This window comes from Carettochelys insculpta, chromosome 1, assembly GCF_033958435.1.
Source record: "Carettochelys insculpta isolate YL-2023 chromosome 1, ASM3395843v1, whole genome shotgun sequence".
NCBI classification, from domain to species: domain Eukaryota; kingdom Metazoa; phylum Chordata; order Testudines; family Carettochelyidae; genus Carettochelys; species Carettochelys insculpta.
The window spans coordinates 89735575-89757948 of record NC_134137.1 but is presented as its reverse complement, the minus strand read 5'-3'; the positions used below and the strand labels follow the sequence as shown (position 1 = coordinate 89757948).

At 41.9% G+C, this 22374-nt stretch overlaps 1 protein-coding gene across 1 annotated transcript in view; it reads left to right on the top strand.

Annotated features, from left to right (window-relative positions):
• Positions 1-22374, top strand: part of OBI1 (ORC ubiquitin ligase 1) — a 36333-nt gene that overhangs the window by 5479 nt on the left and 8480 nt on the right. Inside the window, exons 2-5 of the mRNA XM_074982950.1 lie at positions 10340-10475; positions 12043-12134; positions 16366-16614; positions 19098-19186. Coding sequence (XP_074839051.1) covers positions 10340-10475; positions 12043-12134; positions 16366-16614; positions 19098-19186 — 566 coding nt within the window. The remainder of the gene's footprint in view (positions 1-10339; positions 10476-12042; positions 12135-16365; positions 16615-19097; positions 19187-22374) is intronic.

Sequence of the window (22374 nt, the reverse complement as noted above, 5' to 3'; positions counted from 1 at the left end):
GCTATGGTATTTACATAGCTGGAGTTGTGTGAATTAGGTCAACATTGCCCTGTAGTGTAGACCTGCCCTCAGTGTCCATCATTATTCATATCTTGGACTTTTTGCTGAGACTCATCTACGATTCCAAATTATGATCTTGCATCTGATTCTATAGATGCCTGCCTGCCATTAACTGGAGGAGACCATCAGAAACTTTGTAGCCATGGTACAGGATGGCTTTTCTCCAAAAATGCGTACATTGCTCTTTAGAAGCTTTCCATGGTACTTTTAAATTCTGCACATCTCACTTCAAGATATGTGTGTCGACATTATAAATTAACTTGGTAGTGATGTCTGTAGTTAAGGATGCTTGACACTTTGAGACAATCTTCAGCTGTTTGTAATTTAAGCCATTCTGGATGAAACTTTCCCCATTAAGTGTTTGCTGCCACCTGAAATTTTTTGAAAAGCAAACTGTTCAGAACCAAGATTGGGGGGAAAATATAATTTGTGTGTGTTGTTTCTGAAAAGTACTTGTACCTGCCTGCCTCTGAGCCCTCCGGGTGAGCCAATGAAAATGAATGCTAGATTTGGATGGCACATGGTAAATAAGGCATAGAGCATATTTTGAATACCTAACCATTAACTGAACATCCATCCATCCCAAGCACTGAGTGAAACAGAAGTCCTGTGAGTGTAAAGAGTGTGATCAAGTAATATATTACGACTTAATCTTCAGTCTGCACAAGGGCGGGTAGTAAATGAATAAAAATTGTACAGGTTACCTTGAGTCTGGAATTTGACAACTTTTGAATGCCTGACATTGCAACCTTAATATTGCGTTAACCTGAATGTTCCAGAGGTTTTTTGTTTTTTTAATCTGTAAGCTTTCTGACTCATGGGCTGTCTTTGTTCTCTGTACAGTGCTTAGCACAATGGTGTCTTGGGAGTAGGATTCTTAGGTGCTACATTTTTGTGTGTATTGACAGTTCTGGCACGTATTGCCTGCCGCCTGACTTTAGTTTTTGGAGACTTCCTGCTGTTTTCTTAACCATGCTTTGTAAAGAATAACAGGCATCTTTCCTTCCATTTTATTTCTTCTGGATTGGCAAGGCATCAAGAATACTGTTTCCGTTTTTGTCTGAAGGGTTGACAGCTTGCTTGAGCTCACTCCTAGACTCATGGAAGTCTGTTATAAGTTACAGTCAATAACCACAGCACATTTGCTACTCAGCTAATTTTTGTTTTAAAAAAAATCCGAACATGTTGTTGCCGTGCGAACGTAGATCATAGGAAAAACTTTAAGCAACTATTAACCAAACACCTATCTTAAGTTTCATTTTAATTCTGACAGCTTAACAAAAGAAAAGAATCATTGCATTCAGCTTTGCAGAGTTTTGTTAAATATCCTTAAAAGCAACAAATAGTAAGGGATATTATAAAAAAAAAAAATTGAACTGTGCCAAAGCTAAAAAGTTGGTGAATCTAATAATTCACATTTTCAGGATCAAATCACAATAGAAAATAACACTCTGTCACTAGCTTTGTTTAGATTTTTCGGTTGGGTTCCTCAGATCGGAACCTCACTTGTGACACCTGGTTATCTACTCTGGTGGTCTTAACACAACACAAGAGGAGAATAGTGCATGCAGGGGGCAGACAACAGTTCAAAAATAAAGCATAAGGCAATTTGGTCAGGACGTTTCACCAAGATCTCCTTCCCAATGGATCTATAGGGCGGTAACCATGATAATATACTTTGCCACCAATTATACTAGCCTGACAATCTGACGAACACTCCAAACTGGCTAGCATATATTCCTGCATTTATGACATTGTATAAACTGAGTACAGTTCAAAATGTGCAGACACTTGTTCTGTTTTACATCTGCTTGAAAAGATTAGCTGTGGTAGACAGTTTGGGCTTGTCTACACTTGCCCCCGGCTTCGAAGGGGGCATGTTAATCAGGGCGATGAGAGATCACTAATGAAGTGCTGCGGTGAATACACAGCACTTCATTAGGCTAATTCTCCCTGTGGCAACTTTGAAGTGTCAAACTTCGAAGTTCTGGCATTCGTGTAGTTGCAGTCACTTCGAAGTGCCTTCACTCCCCCAAAATTTTGAGGAGTAAAGGTACTTCAAAGTGCCCACAACTACCCGCATGCTGGCACTTTGAAGTTATCGTGGGGGAGAATTAGCCTAATGAAGTGCTGCATATTCACTATAGCACCTCATTAGTAATCTCCCATTGCCCTGATTAATGTGCCCCCTTCAAAGGTGGGGACAAGTGTAGACCTGGCCTAGGTGTGTTCTGTAGTCTCAGTTCTCACATGTGTTGAGATTCAAAACTGTTCAGTGACTATCTTGATTGGAACCTGTTGCAAGCAAAGGATGCACGTAACTGTGATTACTTTTACAGTACATACAAAAACAAGTACACTTCTTACTAATTAGGTATCCAGTTTCAGGGAGTGATTGGTTGGTTTTGTTTTTTTTTAGGTCAGAATCCGAGAGAAAATCTGTTGGCTGCTGATCACCAGATCAGTTTTCAGGTCAGTTATTGTTCATAGTGGAAAATGGCCCTGCAAATTCAGGTAAAGCACAGGATGGGCCCATGTGTAGTCTTTACCTCACATACTAGTGCACAACCCAGATCGCTGGAAAATAAAAAATCACCTATCCAAGATGGTTACTTGAGGTCACTGGGTGGCCAACCCAGGATCTCATTTGTCTCAGTTTTTGGGAGGCCATGTGCTTCAGGAGGTGGCCTTTTTTCCCATTTCTGCTGGGTGGTTCAGCTTGTTTCTTTTTCTTTGAAGATACTGGCATGGACCCATCAGATTCTGATCCATTCCTCTGGATGTTTTGAATCTTTGGCAACCAAAATGAGAGGTAGCCTCTCCCCTTATATAGTCGTCATCTTTTAAGCTCTTGCAGCTAGGGTGGAAATTTTCCAGTCTCTGTGCAGCACATCTTTTCACACCTGCTTGTGTAAGGCAAGTTAGGCCATAGCTGTCGCTACCGTCATCATGGGACATACTATGAACATTGCCTAGATTGCTCCTGTCAGCAACTTCTTTGTGAATTGCTTTCTAAGAGTTTGTCTTCCTGCTGTGCATCTCTTTGCAGTTAGGCTTGCTCACGTGGCAGTTTCTGCATCAGTGCATTACTAAGTGCTCCAACATCCAGTTTAAAGTTCATATAGTTATACAAAGAGCTTCCGTATTGTTTGATGCTCTTCAAATTTGTTTTAGCAGTCCATTGCATAATGAGAAATCGCTTCAGGAACTGGTGTTTTCCAGCAGACCAGAACAGCTGTCTACAGTTTCCATTTCTGTTCTTGTATTAAACACAGTGCTGGGTGTTGTCAGATGCCCCCAGCGTGGTGCTCTGCTCTCTCCAGTGTTGGTATCACTCGGCTGCGTGTGTGTGTTCCCTCTGTGCACTGCCCCAGCTCTGCAGATAGCCGACACAGCAGACCCGAAGAGAACCCCCAATGACCACAGAGTCTAGTAAGGTGCGAAGGCACGTCGGCCAGGTTTATTGCCGTATTGGACACAATAGTAGTTCCCTGTAGACTTCTTAGTCTAAGTAAGGGCATACTACAAATATGCACCCACGATCAATGGACTCGGCTCAGTCAGTGGCAGGACTTTCCACTGCCCCTTCGGCCGGACCCAGACCACATCCCAGAAGTACATTCTTATACACAGATACAAACAATTTACACATCACTCCTGACATATTGAGGTACAACCCTTCTACATAGTCAGGTGCCGCCTCTCACGTTGTACATGTTGGTTCGAACAAAACAACTCTATCCATCATATTACCCTTTTGCCCCTGTCATTGGGATGGGTCAGCCTGTTCTTTCTTATCTGTGGAATGTTCCAGGATGAGGTGTTCTGGTACCATGTTCCTACTTCAATATGCTAGGTAGATATGTTTATGCAAAATCGACCCTCTTCTTGCCAGCTTCTGTGAGCAATGCATTCCTTTAGCTCACAGCTGCACTTTGCTTTCTGTTAGCAAAGTCTTGACCATTACTTTGGTTCAGGCCTAAGGTCTCATACTGGGCCTGTACTTACTACACTGGGGTCTCTCACCTGAATGAAGCGATGCCATGCATTGTTAATCTGTTACATTTCTAATTATTCCACTCTGTGATCAAGCGTCCTTACAAACACAATTTTTGATTTCCATTATTATTTTTTCCCTCATTCAGACACACACATTTCACTAACTTGATAGTGTAAGCATGCTTGAGTACAGACATTAGCCATACTTTTTAACTTTGTCGCTAAGCTTAGAAATCAGTATGAGTACAGCCCCCCCGCCCCCCTTTTCTTTCCCCCTCTAACAAGATTGCTCAGGAGATAAACCCTATCATTAAAGTTTGGGCAAAATATTGTAAACTTTACCACTTATAGTTAACTTCCCTTTATGTGTATAAATTTTAATCATACTGTTAGATTCCATTGGGTTCTTTGTTTTCAGTACTGTATCCGGCACCATCTTGTATTTTGATGTTTTGTATTAATTTTTTTTGTTTGTTCATTCACGGGTGAAGAATAAATCCATTTTTTTTCCTCCCCAGCTGCATCAACAGCACATTCTTGTGAAAAGCTGCAGTGATTCTGTTCCTTCAGGCTGTGTGAAGATACTTTGCCCATTAGACCTGGAGTTTTTTTTTCCCCTCTGATCCCTTAGTCCTGTCTCTTCTAAACAGCCCTGTCGTCTGCACGTTTCAGTTTTTAGGACCTTAATTACTGCACTGGTTTCAAAGTGACATGATTGTGCACAGGATGAGAAATTTCCATTTAGCTGAGCAAAAAGCCTGTTTGATGGTGTAATTCACAGACGTTTTAATGAAAGGATTGTGGGATGACCTAGCTCACTCCTATCCAGATAAACTGTATTTAAATAAATGACTAGAACAGATTGAGGATAGACCTCTGCCCAACAAGGTTTAATGCACAAGATGTATTTGAATGATACATTTTAGAAGTGCCAAATGCTATATAAAATGTTTTCGGATAACAGCTTCAACTGTTGTAATGGATGGACCTTTTATAGCAGTTTGTTCAGGTGCCAAAGTACTTGCAAAAGACCCCTGAAGTGAAAGCAGTGTAAATGGGGAGCACAATGTGCTAAAGTCTAATTTGCTGCTTTGCCTAAGGTGATAATTCATTCTTTGTTTGTTCCCCATCAGATTTTTTGCTAACTTGATGTCCTGAAATTAATCTTATGTGTAAGACACAGGAGTTCATTGCACCACTCTATTTAGCACCAGTGAGGGCTCAGCTGAAGTACTGTGTTCAGTTCTGGGCACCACACTTCAGGGCTATGTCTACACTAGAGAGTTTTGTTGACAAAACTGGCATTTGTCAACAAAAGTAGTGAAGCATCCACATTACAAATGAGTTCTATCGACAGGATGCAGCATTTCTGTCAGCAGTGTTCTGCCATTCCCCCAGGAGACAGAATGCCTTTCTGGACAGAATCAGTCAACAGAGAGCCAGTATGGATGCTCAGGGGACCCTCTATCGACAGAGGGTTTCTGGGACACCAGGCAGCTTTGGCTGCTGTGCTTCACGTTGGCCGTTTTCTCAAGAGAGCGGCCAGGCAGTCTGGCCACTCTGTGTTGACTTTGTGGACCTGCAGAGCGATCCTCTTTCATGTGTGGTTGCAAAGTGTCAGCAGAAGTTTTGTCAAAAGATATCTTCAACAGTAACTTTCTGCCAACAGACTGCTGTTGTGTAGACGTAGCCTAGGAGAGATGTGGATAAATCAAGCTTTGTCTGCGCAGTCAGTTGAGCTTTTGTTTTCCTCAAGTGCTTGATTTCCCCCCCACCCCATCTGCCCCACACCCACCTCCCCGACTGACGCAAGCTTTGCTCTGACTAATATTAATGTAAACAGTGCAGCAAACACTGAACATAGGGGATGGAAGGCTTTTGTCGGCAAAAGTGCTAGCAGTATTTACGCTGCCTGACTTTTAGCAACACAAGTGTGTCACGAAAAGCTGTATAACATAGACATATGCTTAGGGCATGTTTACACAGCAAAGTTATTTTGAAATAGTAGCAGCTATTTTAAGTAACTATGCGAACATCTACACAATGCGACTGCTATTTCAAAATAATTTTGAAGTAGTCATTGCCTTATTTCAAAAGAGGTAAACCTCATACCACAAGGAATAGCGCCTGTTCCTAAATAAGCCATAGTGCGTCCAGTGGCTCTACTGTAAAATAGGCTCTACTGTGTGTAGACTCTCTGTTTCAGAATAGCTTAGGGCTATTTCAAAATGCATTTGGGGTGTAGCTGTGCTGTTTTGGAACACACTATTCCTGAATACCTCTTCAGGAATAGCTTGTTTAGGAATAAGACTGCTATGTAGGCAAGCCTTAGAGTCCAGAGAAGAGAAGCAACAACGAAAAAGGTTTAGATTGGAGCAGCTGACTCAAGGGCCGTTTCTACACAGGCCACTTTCGAAGGCCATGGTAATACATGGCCAGAAATATGCTAATGAGGCACGGATGCAAATTCCCCGTGCCTCATTAGCATGTGGTCACGTGATCTGGAGTCTGGAAGACCATTCTTCAGGACTCCAAAACGCCGTTTAGAAGCACGGCTCCCGGGGGGTCTTCCGGAAGGAAGTCCTTCTTCTGGAGGCCCCTTCTTCCCAAAAATTTTCAGGAAGAAGGGGCCTCCAGAAGAAGGACTTCCTTCCGGAAGCTCCCTGGGGGAGCCACGCTTCTACACTGCATTGTGGAGTCCGGAAGAAGGGTCTTCTGGATTCCAAATCACGTGACTGCATGCTAATGAGGTACAGGGAATTTGCATCCATGCCTCATTAGCATATTTTGGGCCATGTATTACCATGCCACTTTCGAAGACAGTGGCCTGTGTAGAAACGGCCAAGAGGAAAGTTAGTGGGGTTTGGGGGGTTTTCTTACAAAAATCTGGGCATATATGGTCTTGAAGATTTAACAAGTTCCCCCCTCAATTTTCTTTTCTCAAAAGTGTTACAAGCTGTTATGAAGAAGACTGATGAGCTGTTGTTCTTGACCACTGGAGATAGCACAAGCAGTAACGGTCTGAATATGCTGCAAAGGAACTTTAATATTAGATTTTAGCAAAAGCTTTCTAACTGTAAGGGTAGTTATGCTCTGGAATGGGCTTCCAAACTGTGGAATCCCCAGTATGGGCTGTTTTTAAGACCAGTTGGAGCAAACACCTCCCAGAGTTGGTCTAGGCTTATTTGGCCCTGCCTCAGTGCCCTTTCACAGTGCTGTGTTCTGTGAAACTTCTCTTCTGGCTGAGGTGTAAGGAGTATAAGGGAGGACTGTTTGTAAAGAGATGTACTAAGGAACCAGAGTACTTAAAGTTTTTATTGGGTGTTTTTTAAGAACTTCTGTTGTAGCCAAGGTGTCATGGGGTGGTTTAAATACTAACTGAAACCGAGAAAGCTAAATTAGGTTGAAGACACAAGGTGAGTTAGGTAATATCTTTTATTGGATCGACTTCATCTGGTGATAGAGGTAGCACTGTTGTGTAGGCCTAGGCTAATAAATTGGTCCTGTGAAAGAGAGTTCTTCGCCCATCTTTTTTTCTCTAGTATCCTGGGACCAACATGGCCGTGTCTACACTAGCCCCAAACTTCGAAATGGCCATTTCGAAGTTTACTAATGAAGCGCTGAAATACATATTCAGTGCCTCATTAGCATGCGGGCAGCCACGTCACTTCGAAATTGACGTGGCTCGCCGCCGCACAGCTCGTCCCGATGGGGCTCCTTTTCGCAATGACCCCGCCTACTTCAAAGTCCCCTTATTCCCATCTGCTCACAGGAATAAGGGGACTTTGAAGTAGGCAGGGTCCTTTCGAAAAGGAGCCCCTTCGGTAAGAGCCATGTCAATTTCAAAGTGCCACGGCTGCCTGCATGCTAATGAGGCGCTGAATATGTATTTCAGCGCTTCATTAGTAAACTTCGAAATGGCCATTTACATGGCCATTTCGAAGTTTGGGGCTAGTGTAGACATAGCCCACGACTACAACACTCCTGCAAAAAACAGTGGAATAAATCAGTGGAACACTTCTTAGTTCCATTGCAAGTTATGGCTCCTTAATTCAAATAACTCAATGTCTGTGTCTACACTAGCTCCCTAGTTCAAAGGGAAGATTGGTAAGTAGGGTGTCGGGAGATTATTAATGAAGTGCGGCGGTGCATATGCAGCACTTCATTAAGCTAATTCTTCCCCACGGCAACTGGCTAACTTGCTGGTGCTTCAAAGTGCCGGGGTCCTGAGGAGTAAAGGGACTTGGAAGTTGCCCTGGCACTTTGAAGCACCAGCAAGTTAGCCACGGCTACATGCAAGCCGGCACTTAGAAGTTGCCGTGGGGGAGAATTAGCTTAATGAAGTGCTGCGTATGCACCGCCGCACTTCATTAATAATCTCCCTACACCCTACTTACCAATCTTCCCTTTGAACTAGGGAGCTAGTGTAGACATAGCCAATGTGAAATAACTTTTTTTTTTTTTTTTTTTTTTTTTTTTAAGTATTCGGTTAAGTTAGATTAAAAAGCCTTCTTAGTCTGAAATCTGTCTTTGCATTTTCAAGTTTTGAATTAAAATAGATTTAGTTAGTTGGATTCCACTTTCTTTATAGACAGAAATGTCATTCTGAAAGTTCTTTAAATCGCTGTTAGTTCTCAAATACAGTAGGGACCTGAGAGGTGGAGGCTGGACTGATGGTATTGGGACTTGGTTCTATTCCATCTGCGTTCATTGTTGACACACCCATTGTTTTCGGTTTGTTTAGAATTGAGTTTATAGGAATGATTGCAACTAACACATCTAGTGTGGCTTGTAGGTAAATTACTTGCTGTCCTCTTTTATGTTTGTTTTTCTTTTCATTCCTCCTCTTCCCCCACCTTCTGTCTTCATGACTTCCTTCTTAGTGCAGCAAAGGAAAAATCTTGAAAATAAGCAGTTTTGTTTTGAAAAGGTTCCATGGTTCTTAAATTCTTGTTTTGTTTGACTTTGGTTTTAATAATTTCCTACCTGAGTGCTTTTGTACCTAAAGCAATATGTAGTGTTATTTTTGTCTATTTCTAACATAGATGTTTTAGCAGCAGCTAGAGGGTGATTTTATTTTTTTCTGTTCATGTTTTATTGTTAGGTGAGTTAAAAGTCTGCTTAGAAGCATAGGTGTCAGGGTTGGGGTTTAAGAGATTTGAGAGCATAAAATACAGCCTGAACAAAAGTTTCAGTAACAGGTAAAAATAACAGTGAAGTGTAGAATCTTCCTTGCATAGTTGGTTTTGAATCCTGCTCCTGTTTGGAAATTAAATTAAATTTTACATTGCTCAGAGAGAGTGGAATTTTTTTAGTAATACTTTCTAACTTCGTATTTTTGCAAATCGGGTACTTTGTTGCTTTGGATGGGAAAACATTAAACATCTTTTTTTTAACTTGATCCAAGAATTTAAGTGAAGCTTTTACATCAATGTTCCTGGTGTACAAGCTTTCAGATAGTCACCCTGTGCTATTTTCAGTTTGTTGGGCACTGGTATAACCCTTTAGTAAGAGGAATAGGGTTAGTGATCCCTGGACCCATCATTTGAAGTTCCAGGTGAGTATATGCCGCTCCTTATCTTTGAAAAGTCTATTTCAAGGCAGTTTACTCACTGCAGGTAAGAGACCTTAATCCTAGATACTCTGGTGGCAATTCTTACAAGAACACAGGTTTGACTTGTGCTAAAAACCTTTCCTCTTCCCTCCTTGTGTGAATCAGTTGCTGCCTGTCTCAAGGTAGTCCTTGACCTCCATGTGGCCGCATTTCAGCCAGGTTATCTGTATACATTACTTTAGGAATTTCTTTGGGAGTCTATTTGAATGAAAGGCACTATATAATGTATATGAAATAATGTCTGTTGATCCATTTTTACTGTTACATGATTACTGTCATTCGGTAGCTATTTGAATGTATTATAGACTAAGGCTATGACTACACTACCCTAGAAGATTGTCCTGCTCAGGATCGATCTTCAAGGGTTTGATTTTTATGCATCTGGTAGGGATGCATGAAATCAGCCTACCAGGGTTGGCAGTCAATGCCTATACTCTTTGCGTTTCACAAGGATTAAGAGAGGTCAACAGGAGAAACTCTCCCATCGACCTTTTTCAGTGAGGATGGCCAGGTAAATTGATTGCAGATACAGATTGTAGTTACACAGTTGCCATATCTAGAAGCGTGTATCTGCAATTGACTTACTTTCCCTAATGTAAACATAGCCTAAAACCATGTAACTTTAAAATAGCTTTCAAATATTTTACACTCTCTTCTTTGAAAAAGGTCCGCCATCCCGTCATCTGTGTCAACAACCACGTGTTCTGTTCCATTTGCATCGACGTGTGGCTGAAAAACAATAGTCAGTGTCCAGCTTGCAGGATCCCTATCACCCCTGACAATCCTTGCAAGGAGATTATAGGTAAGGGCCCGTTATCCATTGAAATGACATTCCAATATTTGATCACATTGGAGGCTTCTCCATAGTGAAAACATGCGGTAATTGTTTCTGTATTGTGGCTTTAGCACATTTGGAATAATTGTTTAGGGTCAGCGTGTTTTAAAACACAGTACCTAATGGGTGGTCTGACTTTTTTCAGTGCCCTTAAGTTGGCTTCAGTAACTGTCTTTGAAAGTCTTGGCCGGAGTGTAACAAGAAGTCCTATGGCACCTTAGAGACTAACAGATATTTTGGAGCATAAGGTGCATCTGATGAAGCGGGTCTGTGCCCACAAAAGCTTATGCTCCAAAATATCTGTTAGTCTATAAGGTGCCACAGGACTACTTCTTGTTCTCAAAGACACAGACTAACACGGCTACCTCTCTGATACTTGGCCAGAGTGTGTAATTGTTGGACACAGAAAGAACTACAGTAAGGTCTCAGAGTACACGAACTCGGAGTGCATGACCCGCTCTTACGTGTCTGACCCTGACCCCACCTCCCGGCCCGGTTTAAACCACCCGCAAGTGGCTCTGCTTCAAGCTGCCCCCGCCACCCCGTGTGGCTCTAGTGCAACCCCCCTGCCGGCTCACAAGCTGCCTGCCCGCCCCCAGTGCAACCCCACCCCCACCCCCCCCGCGCTGGCTCACAAGCTAGCTGCCTGCCTGCCTGACCCGCGCGGCTCTGGCACGACCCCCTGCCAGTTCACAAGAGTCTGCCCTCCCCACCGGCTACCTCACCAGCTGCCCACTTGCCATGGCTCTGGTGCAACCCCTCCCTGCTGGCTCACCACCCAGGCATGATTATGGTTCTGGCTCAACTCCCCCCCCGGCCCCCCTCTCACAGCCCCAACCCACCGCCAGGCTCAACCCTCCCCAACTCCCCCCACCCCACCCCAGGACTTACCTTTCTGCTCCTTCCCCAGCTGCCGAGCACGTGTTCTGCCGGGGAAAAAGCCAGACTCCAACTTGCACGAAATTGGGGTTTACACGAGTGTGCATGGAACGGAATCCTCACATACCCTGAGACCTTACTGTACTGTACATCTGGCCCTACGTATTGTGACTTCTGACCAAGGAGAGAGCACCTAGCAGGAATGGCAACTAGTTCAATACAGGGGCTGATTAGACACTTCATTTTTTCTAAAACATTCACCTGAACTTGAGTCTGACTGCAAATTTGAATGAGACCTGCACATTCCAGAGTGTGGTAGCGTTCTCATCTGATAATGGTATTTTTTTGGGAGGGGGGACGAGGAGGTCGGCGGGCCTGAGGAGGGGTGTTGATTCACCTCTTCATGCTAAATATTTAAGCAAGTGTATTTAATAAATAAAGTTGGCTTGATTACTAACTTCCTCTCAAAATGAGCCATCTTTCTAGATGTTTGTAGGTTTGATTTCCCTCCCCCAGTGAATTCTAGCAATACGGTTTTTCTAAATGCAGCACAGTGGTCTAGTCATGTGGAGAACTTGATGTATTTTTCTAACTTTGGATTTGGCCTGCAAAACACACCCAGTAATAATACTGTTTTTATCTTGCATTGACATAGGAGGAACAAGTGAAAGTGAGACCATATTTAGTCCTACAGTCAGAAAACATCTCCGTAAAACCAGACTTGAACTGCTCCACAAAGAATATGAGGTAATAGCAAAAATGACTTCCAGATGAAAAACTTTTACATTTATCTTACTATGTGTAACTCTCTGTTTTCATTCCTACACTTTCATTTTAAGATGTTTCGTTTTGAATCCACACTCAAACTCAGATTTCTCTTCTAATCTTATTTTGAGGTTTCATTGGGTTTTTAAGATTAGGACTTTCTTGGAATTTCACTGTGACCTCATCTCCAAGCTGGACTTCAAGGTGGGCATTTCAGAAGAACATGGCCTTTGCTTACCCTGCTCCCACTGAAGTCAATAGGAGTTTTATTAACTTCAGCGAGAGCTGGGTAAGGCCAAGGACCTAAAAAATCCCTTGCGTAGACTGTATTCCCTCCACCACACAGCACTTGCCTTTTGTGTGACTGAAAGTACTTTTGATGTGTTGTTCTTCACTTGTCTGTTCCTACTGTTGCACTGAAACAAGCATGAAGGTTGGAGTCTTCTAAAGAAATCCTTCCTGATCATCAAGGAAAAATTATTTCTTGGAGAAACTCTGTCAACTTGCCTTTTTTTTTTTTTTTTTTTTTTCAAACTTGGATTATTTTTCCCCTAAATGTACAGCATTCTTCTCAAAGGGCAAAATACTCAACTGTTATTTCTGCTCCCCTTCTGCTGTAAAAGACCTCATGTGAACAGGGAGAGAGTGAGCTCTCCTTCTACCCCCTGGGGTGAGCACAGGTGTGGCTGCATGCCCTGCTCCTGCCATCTGCCACCACGTTACAGCAGTGTGTGTGCTGTGACCTGGCGGACGTCTATGTGTGCTGAGAAGTGGCCGTGCATCTCTCTCCATGGTGCACACAGCACAGCAGGGGCTAGCAGCCAGCATGAGCAGCGTATGCACCTGCTCTGCTAAACCCAGGCAGAAAATGGCAGCAGCTACTCAGGTTTGGGCAGAAGATGATGTAACCTTCTCAGGTCAGGTGGAATTGGATCTGGGTTGGGCCTTAAAGTTAGGACTTAGCAGACCTTTAGCCAGAGGATCCCTAATATACCTCTCAGATCATCCCCAAATGTCATCATTCTTCTTGAGAACTGAAAGGAATAAATCGCCAACAATTTCATGAATACAGTAAACCCTCAATTTCACTGATGGGTAGGAGTGTCCTTTAAAGCCGAAAGTCCATTAAATAGAAGGTTTACTGCCCACCCACCCCTGCCAGGTTCCCCCAGCTTCAGTCTCCCGCCACCAAAAAACATCTGCAACTTGCCAAAGGAGTTGCCGCTGCTGGAGGAGCCACTGGAGCTCACCATGGCTGGATGTGCCAGTCCCTCCACCACAGGGCTGGGGCTTTTCTGCCGCGGCTGGAACTTTGCCACCGTGCAGCTGGAGCTTTCCTTCCACAAGCAGTTGAAGGGACTCTGCCAGTGCGCAGTGGGAACTCTGCCACCATGCGGCCCCAGAGACCCAGCCATGTGGCTGGAAGAGCTGCCACCACTGCTGGAGCTGCCTTGTGCTCCTTCCATCGGGGTGGGGCGATACGCAAGTGCCATCTGCCAGTGTATGTGCCCCACCCCTGGTGGGAGGGGCACATGGTGGCTCCAGCAGCAGTCCAGGTTGCTGTGGAGGGTTCAGCTGCAGCAGACCCAGTAACCCCCTTCCATTTTGGGGGTGGGGAGGGAAAGGGGGGGTCTTTTGGGTTTTATGGGGCCCAATTAAGCAGGATTCAGGAACAACAGTGGGGGGAGGGGGCTGGCGGACTTCCATTGTTTAGGAAGTGTCTTTAGTGTTTTGGACACTAAATCAGTGTCCATAAAATCAAGGGTTAACTGTTACTTCTGTCTAAAGCATGGAGGGTCCAAAGCACAAGATCAAGTTGCATTTTTTTTGATCGAATCAATGAAAAACTGAGATTCTTTTGGAAGTGTGTAACCTCCTGAAGACTTACCTTACGCAGCAGATAAGCCGTGTGTGATCAAATATGTAGAGAGCACACAGTTTTTGTCAAAAACAAGCAGTCCTGTGGCACCTTTAGAGATAAACAAGTTTATTAGGTCGTGAACGTTCATGTACTTTTTGTTTCTGCAGTTGCAGACTAACGCAGCCCCCCTAAGAGTCGTTGTCAAGCTGTCAGGCACAGTAGGAATTTCTATAACCATCTTTCTTCCCCCACGTCTCCAAGCCCATGTCTACACTATCCCAAAACTTCAAAATGGCCATGCAAATGGCCATTTCGAAGATTTACTAATGAGGCGCTGAACTGAATATTCAGCACCTCATTAGCATTAGGACACTTCCAGTGGTGGCGCTTCGAAACCGCCGCTTTCAAACGCTCGTGGCTCAGTGCAGCTACACTGGGGTCCTTTTTGAAAAGGGAATAAGGAGGGAGGGGAATAAGGGGATTTTGAAAAGTGCAGGGTCTGTTCAAAAAGGACCCCCGTGAAGCCGTGCCGAGCCGCAAGCGTTCGAAAACAGCACTTTCGAAGCGCCGCAGCCAGAAGTGTCCTAATGCTAACGAGGCGCTGATTATTCAATTCAGCACCTCATTTGTAATCTTCAAAATGGCCATTTGCATGGCATTTTCAAAGTTTTGGCCAAGTGTGGCCACAGCCCAACTGTTCGTTTATGGAAGTCTGCATATTATCCCTGCATTCTTGGCTCCCAATGTGCAGCTCCAGGACTTTTTCTATACCTTGGCTTTTAATAGGATCTTTTTCCCCATTTTTCTCCTTTTTTCCAGGAGACAGCCCATGTAAACACACTGTGTAGGAACAGGCCTCCCAAAATATACTCTAAAATGGATAATGTTTCACCATGTCCACACACAGTTTTATGCCGTTGCCATATATAGTTGGAGGGATTTCCTCTGGTCGTTGCTGGAATCCAAAGCCACAATCCAGAATTCGGTCTTTCAAAACCTCCCTGGAAGTCATTTTACTTTGAAAAGTTCATTCTTTGTAGTCCAGGCATCCATCCTGGTGTGCAGAAGAGCTCTGTATGCAAAGCACTTAGGCTGTATCTAGACTTGCATCCCTCTTTCGAAATAGGCATGCAAATGAGGGAAATTGAAAATGCAAATGAGGTGCATATTTGCATATCTGGTGCCTCACTGGATTTCCAAATAACGTCTTTCGAAAGAAGAAAACCAGCGTAGACACTGCTCTTTTGAAAGTAAACCCCATCTTAGAAAGAATCCTTCTTCCCCTTTTTTATAGGAAGCAGGATTCTTTCAAAGATAAGGTTTACTTTCGAAAGACCAGTGTCTGCACTGGTTTTCTTCTGTCAAAAGAAGCTATTTGGAAACGTCCACACAGTGTGCAGCAGCAGTCAGTAAAGCAAATAGGATGTTAGGAATTATAAAAAAAGGGATAGAAAATAAGATGAAGAATATCATACTTCCCCTATATAAAACTATGGTACGCCCACATCTTGAGTACTGCGTGCAGATGTGGTCTCCTCACCTCAAAAAAGATATACTGGCATTAGAAAAAGTACAGAAAAGCGCAACTAAAATGATTAAGTGTTTGGAAAGGGTCCCATATGAGGAGAGGCTAGAGGGACTGGGACTTTTCAGTCTGGAAAAGAGGCGATTGAGGGGCGATATGATAGAGGTATATAAAATCATGAATGGTGTGGTGAAAGTGAATATTGAAAAGTTATTTACTTGTTCCCATAATATAAGAACTAGAGGACACCAAATGAAATTAATGGGTAATATGTTCAAAACTAATAAAAGAAAATTTTTCTTCACACAGCGCGCAGTCAACCTGTGGAACTCCTTGCCAGAGGAGGCGGTGAAGGCCAGCACTCTAACAGAGTTTAAAATAGACCTTGATAAATTTGTGGAGGTTAGGTCCATAAATGGCTATTAGCCAAGGGTAAAGTATGGTGCCCCTAGCCTTTAGTCAAAGGCTGGAGACAGATGGCAGGAGACAAATCGCTTGATCATTGTCTTCGGTTCACCTCCTCTGGGGTACCTGGCACTGGCCACTGTTGGCAGACAGGATACTGGGCTGGATGGACCTTTGGTCTGACCCAGTATGGCCGTTCTTATGTTCTTATGAAATAAGAATATGCAAATGAGGCACCAGATATGCAAATATGCACCTCATTTGCATTTTCAATTTCCCTCATTTACATGCCTCTTTCGAAAGAGGAATGCAAGTCTAGATACAGCCTTAGAGAATTAAATCCAGAGGTAATTTTGGTTAATTTCTCTGTCTTTTTCTGGCTTGTTGCGTTCCTGTGCTTCCTGGATTTGTAACACTTTCAGGATGAAATAGAATCCTTACAGAAGGAAGTGGAAGAGCTAAGAGGTAAAAATCTTAGCTTGGAAGCTCAGCTGAAAACAGTTCTGGACCCTGGAGCCTCGGTTCTTTGTAACACAAATGAAGAAAGTCATCAATCTACAGATGAGGCTAGCCGTGCTGGCCCAGAAACTATGGAAGAATGGACCAAGAAACTTAAAGCTGCTAATGATCTGTATGAGAAGGTGAAAGATGATGTGGAAAAGTTAAAGGAGGTAACAAATGCCTGCTTCCCTTATCACATAGCAGTGTAATTTTTTTGTGTTCTTTAAATAGGCACGAGGATTAGCCTGATCTTTAGAGTACATCATAGCTCCGAAAGGGAGAGTGGGAAAAGTTTAATTCCTGTGTCTGTTTGTGTGTAATAGGATTTTGGTATAGCTGATATCTCATGTTATGGATTGTTCTAATCAGTCTCGCATGTGACTTTAACTCATCTGTCATCCCATGGCTCAGTAATTGGATTATATTTGCACTCATTTTTAGTATTGAGGACCAGAGTTTTCCAGCTTACAACAATCTACAGAATTTCTCTTTTGTCAAGAGAAGTCCAGTTGCCTTATACAGATTGCTTTCCTTGCTAGCTAATATTTTTGGTGCACATACTGAGACAAAGTAACTTGACCCTTTGATGTAAAAACCTGAAAAAGAGAGCTTTGTGTAGCTCAAATGTTTCTCTCTCTCACCAACAGAAGTTGATCCAGTAAAAGACGACTTCACGCACGCCAACCCTTTAACCTAAAATAGAACAGCCTTATCATATTTAGGATCAGTAAATCCTGTAAATGAAAGCTTTTAAGCTTGCTTTGTATTCCTTGTAATATTTCAGGCCTATTTTGTTGATGCTTCTCAGGTTTCTTTACTGTAAGTGTAAAATAGAACTTGTGATTTTTGAGGAAAATCAGAACTAAAAACCAGATGAAAACAAACTTGAATATTGAAATCATGTTTTAAAAAAAATGAAGGATGAAGAGAATTTCCTAAAACAGTATAAATAAGGCTATGTCTACATTAGCCCAGATCTTGTGGAGTTTGATATTATGCATCTAGTATGGATGCATGAAATCAACCTCTTAGAGGTCTCAGTTGAGCCCTGTACTCATTGCGAGACATGAGGTGTGAAGCAGGTCGATGGGAGAAACTCTGCCGGTGACCTTCCCCAGTAGAGTCGGCCAAGTTAGCTGACCGTAGATACATCAATTCTAGCTATGCAGTTGTCGTAGCTAGAATTGCGTGTCTGTGGTCAGCTTAGTTTTCCTAGTGTAGATGTAGCCTCAGAATGAAACATCAAAGTGAATGAAACTTCGAAGTGGACTTGAACTTAAAACTGAGGAAATTTGCTTTTGTTAAAGATGTGTTTAAAAAAAAAAAATCATGGATTGCCTCCTGGAAGCTAAAGCTTTAGTATATTTAAGACATCATCGTTTTTGTGGTATTAATACTAAGGATTAATACCTTCTAAATGCTACAAAGAATCCAGTGGCCAAATTCTGCTGTTATACTTTTCAAAATCCAGGGCAGTTATATTTCTGTTTATGGAATTCTTCTGGATTTGCATCAGTGTAATTGAAAGCATATTTAATCATAGCCAAATTCTGTTTTTTGTGACACTGATGAAAATCCAGAACGACTCCATTAGCAGCAATGGAATTGTCTTGGAGTCAAATTGGTGTAAGAGCAGTATATTGTCCTTTTTGGAGTTTTTGCAGCGTTTAGAAGGTGTAAATGCTTAGTGTTAACACCAAAAACAAGTAAGCAAAAAATATTGTTCAGTGCCTGGTGCGTAGGACAAGGAAGAGGAAGGAAGAAGGGCTTTGACCACAAAACTTACTGATTTTTATTTTTATTTTTTTGATGGAAGGGATTTAAGTCCACAATTTCAGCATTATATGAACTGTGGAACTCCATCCATTTAAGGTTATAACTGTTGAGTCATCTGTCTTCTTTCCAATTTATCAAGATTGAGAAGTTTTTCAAGGTGCAAGGAGTTTCTTCTTGCTGTTTTTAGGCCTTAGCATTAGTTGGAAACTTGGGGGAAAATGTATTTGTTCTGAAAACATTGCAGCAGGAAAGCTTATCTTGACATGAGGTACCTTGTTAACAAGACTGTCTACTGAACTGAGAAGAAGTAATTGACCTCAATTCAAAGAACGAGCGATGCGGTAAATCAAAAGTCTTCGTCTGCACATCATGGCAGTTAGCCGAAGGAAGATGGCAAATAGTTTGTCAAAATGACTTACATCCATAGGATAACTAAGCTTTTTTTTCAGAATGAGAATAATCTTACTCTAATTTGGAGAAGAGAAAAGCTGTTCAACATTAGTTCTGCTGATACCTGCACATTGTAATGTTAATATACTTAAGCATTCAGTCATGTGAAAAAAAACATGGAATTGCCATTAGTACATCCCCTTAATGACTCTCTCTACTAACGAACATAGCTGTTTATTTCCCTAGATGGGAGCTTTGCAGTATATTTTGGGGGTATAAATAAAAAATGTCTGTTCTCTATTCAGTTTTGCAAGCCATTTCCCAGGGTAATTTTTAAGTGGTGTCCCTGTCTACAGGCTGTTTCCTAGCTACAGTTTTCTAATGCTGTCTCTTTAAAAAGCACAAACAGCTTGTCTTATAAATATTATAAGACAGTTCTGTTTTACTGTGTACTTAATTATTTTTTACCTTTTTTTTTTTCCCTTAGACAAATAAGAAACTGCGATTGGAAAATGGTGGCCTTTTGAGAGAGAATTTGCGACTGAAAGCCGAAGTTGATAATAGATCACCACAAAAGTAGGTAAACATTTTAAAAAGAAAAAAATATTGTATTCTGGACCATGTTCAACTATTATAGAACTTTAGCTTAAAATGACACTGGTGGATTTTGTGTTTTGTGTATATGGCTTGAATATGGATTTGGAGTTTCTCTTTCTGCAGACCTCACTGTCTACCATAATCTTAGTCAATTAATGTATTTTGTGATCTCTGCCATTGCATTACCTTGGCAGTACTGAAGGATTAAAGCTAAGCTTTCATTTTCAAGAAATTTCACTGCTCTTTCAACCTGGCATTGGACTGTGTTTGGCAGAGGAAGTGGGATTATGCCAGGCAACCTACGGAAAGAAGTAGTTTCTCTCAGTTTTTATAGTATCTACGTGAGTTCCTTGTTTAGTAAAATCTCTGCAAGTCAATGAAAGGTTTCCGTATGAATAGATTGCACAGGATAAAGCCTCTTAAATAGCAGTTTGTCACTATCAGAACTGACTTGCACTGTAAATTTACCATTGTAAGCAATAAGAACAGGTCAGGACGATGACAGCAAAAGGCAGAGACTGTCACACTTAGGTTATGTCTACACTAGGAAAAGTAGTAACAGAGAGTAAGCCGTGCTAGTCTGTACACTATCAAAACAAAAAGCAGTCAAGTAGCACTTTAAAGACTAGCAAAATAGTTTATTAGGTGAGCTTTCGTGGGACAGACCCACTTCTTCAGACCTGACCCTAACCTGAAGAAGTGGGTCTGTCCCACGAAAGCTCACCTAATAAACTATTTTGCTAGTCTTTAAAGTGCTACTTGACTGCTTTTTGTTTTGACTAGGAAAAGTAAGTTGACCACAGATATGCAATGCTAGCAGTGGCAGATGCCTAGCTAGAATCAACTTATCTGTGCTCAGCTTACTTGGACGTCCCCACTGAACAATGTCGATAAGAGAGTTTTTCTCTCATTGACCTCCCTTATTGCTTGCATCTCACAAGGAGTGCAGGGGTTGACTGCGACTGCTGAGAGGTCAATTTCATGCATCCGTACTAGATGCGTGAAATTGAACCTCAGAAGATTGAACAGAAGCGAATTGGTTTTCTGAGCTAGTGTAGTCATAGCCTGATTGGGCTTCTCTACTCAGGTTCATGTCCCATGCACATCCCAGAGACTCTTACAAGAAGTGTGTCTTCCAGTTGATTGGTTTTGGGGTTTTTTTAAATTCTTTAAGTTAGTTTCTGGAGAATCAGGTCCAAGACTTTTTGTTTTGTTTTGTTTTTTTACTGGCTTTGTGTGTTACAGGAGAGTGTGCAGCCTTCCATTCTGGCTTACACATCAACTAAAATATTCATGAGGATAAAATCCTCCTCTACATGGAGAGCCAGCACAAAATCTGCATGTTGTTAAAGAGTGAGAATGGAGCTTCTGCATGCATAAATGTGAATTTTGGCCAAAAGTTTAATAGTCTGTGGGACACAGCACACAGTGTTTTGTGATGGTGGGTTTTTTTTTGTTGTTGTTCCGTTTAAACAGTCTAAACTAAATACCTGCTCAATTCTGTTCGTAATCTAGCAGTATTACTGTTGTGATTTAAAGAGAAGCACTTTCTAGTGAGCTGATGGAGGCAGAGCAATGAGACTTAAACTTCTATGCAGTTAATACCCTTGTAGTTAATTTGCCCACACTGTTTTTTGTCAGTACTCAGAGTTGCATTATCCCAGCGAAGTCACTTGTGCCTCTCTTGCTAGTGAGTGTTCATGTAAGAATTGCCACCCAATTCATCTTAACAGGCTTGAGTTTTCAGCAGAGGAAGCAATGGCAGCAGCAAAGTAGTTTTTTTTTTTTTAAAAGATCCATGTACAATATTAACATTGTGCTTGTAACTTTATAGGAAACATAACCTACTTCTTGGTTGGTTAATATAAAGCATTTCTTGTACTGAAACTGTTAACTACCTTTTTTACTGGTAGAGCCCTAAGGATCTAAAAGTATTCTTGGGAGAAAATTCATCCTGACAGTATTTACTTTTTACCCAAAGTGAGAATTTGAGCTGGCCTCTCTACCCAGAGTAGTCTCTGTTTCATGGCTAGTTAGAGTAAAATTTATTTTAGCCAGCTGTATATAAGCTTATTATGTACCCTGAGTTCTGAATATTTAATATCTCTTCCTGCCAGTTACAATTCCAGTCTGAGAAGCTTGTGATCCCATCCAGAAGACAGTGGTATTAACACTGACTTTTCTTTTCTGTTCATTTTTATCTCATGCTTTATCTTGCCAATTATTTTTAAAATTTCAGGTGTTTGTAGTCTTTGGGTAAAAATATTATTTTTGTTTAATGCAACCAAGTTCACCCTTTTTCATATCTGTCTATATAAATAAGCAAAACCTGGAAATAGTTAATTACTGTAAACAAAACCAAAACTTCTGAGTGTCTTTTTAAGGTCAATTGCATTGATTTCCCACAGAGCCATTGCGAAATTACATGGGTAATGTGGCAGCAAAAGTCTTGTTATGTCTTGAACAAAAATCAAACTTTTTCATTGTGCGTTATTGAGTTATCATTCTAATGTCTCTAAAACAATTTCAGTGGGAACTTCAAAGCAATCCTTGCTCTGGCTAACTTGGGTAAAGATAGAACCTTGTGTGGGGAGTGGACTCCCTCCCTCCTCCTCTCCCCCAGTCCCCACCCAATCCCGCAGCTGGAAGTAATTTGTCTTCACGAGTGGCAAGATTGTCCCTTACTCATGTAGACTCTCCCCTATAGGTGCCCCTGCCATGTCCTTTCTTCCCTTTTAGCCCTCACCCCATCCAAAAGAATGGTGCAGAAGGAAACACTGTTTCCCTGATTCAGTTGCAAGAGAACCAAGTAGCCTCATCAATCAAAGCAAAGGCCCCTAGTAAAAGAAACTATAACAGGTCTGCAGTGTGTCACTTTAAAAACCTTTCCTTTTAAATGGGTTTATATAGTCTTTGGTATTTTGTTATAGCTCTTGACTGAGTTCCCTCCAATTTCTTAAGCTCTATCTGTGTTTAAAAAAAAAAAAAAAATGGTTGTACTGAGGTCCTGTAGACACCATTAACTCCCTGCTCCATAATGTGAAGCCCACCTAGCTATGTGCCCCAAACTTTCACTGGATTTTTTTTTATTTCCTTATTGCATTGTGTATACTTCTTATTTTGCTGTTCATTGCTGTTTAAAAAAAAAACATTTAAAGTGTCACCTG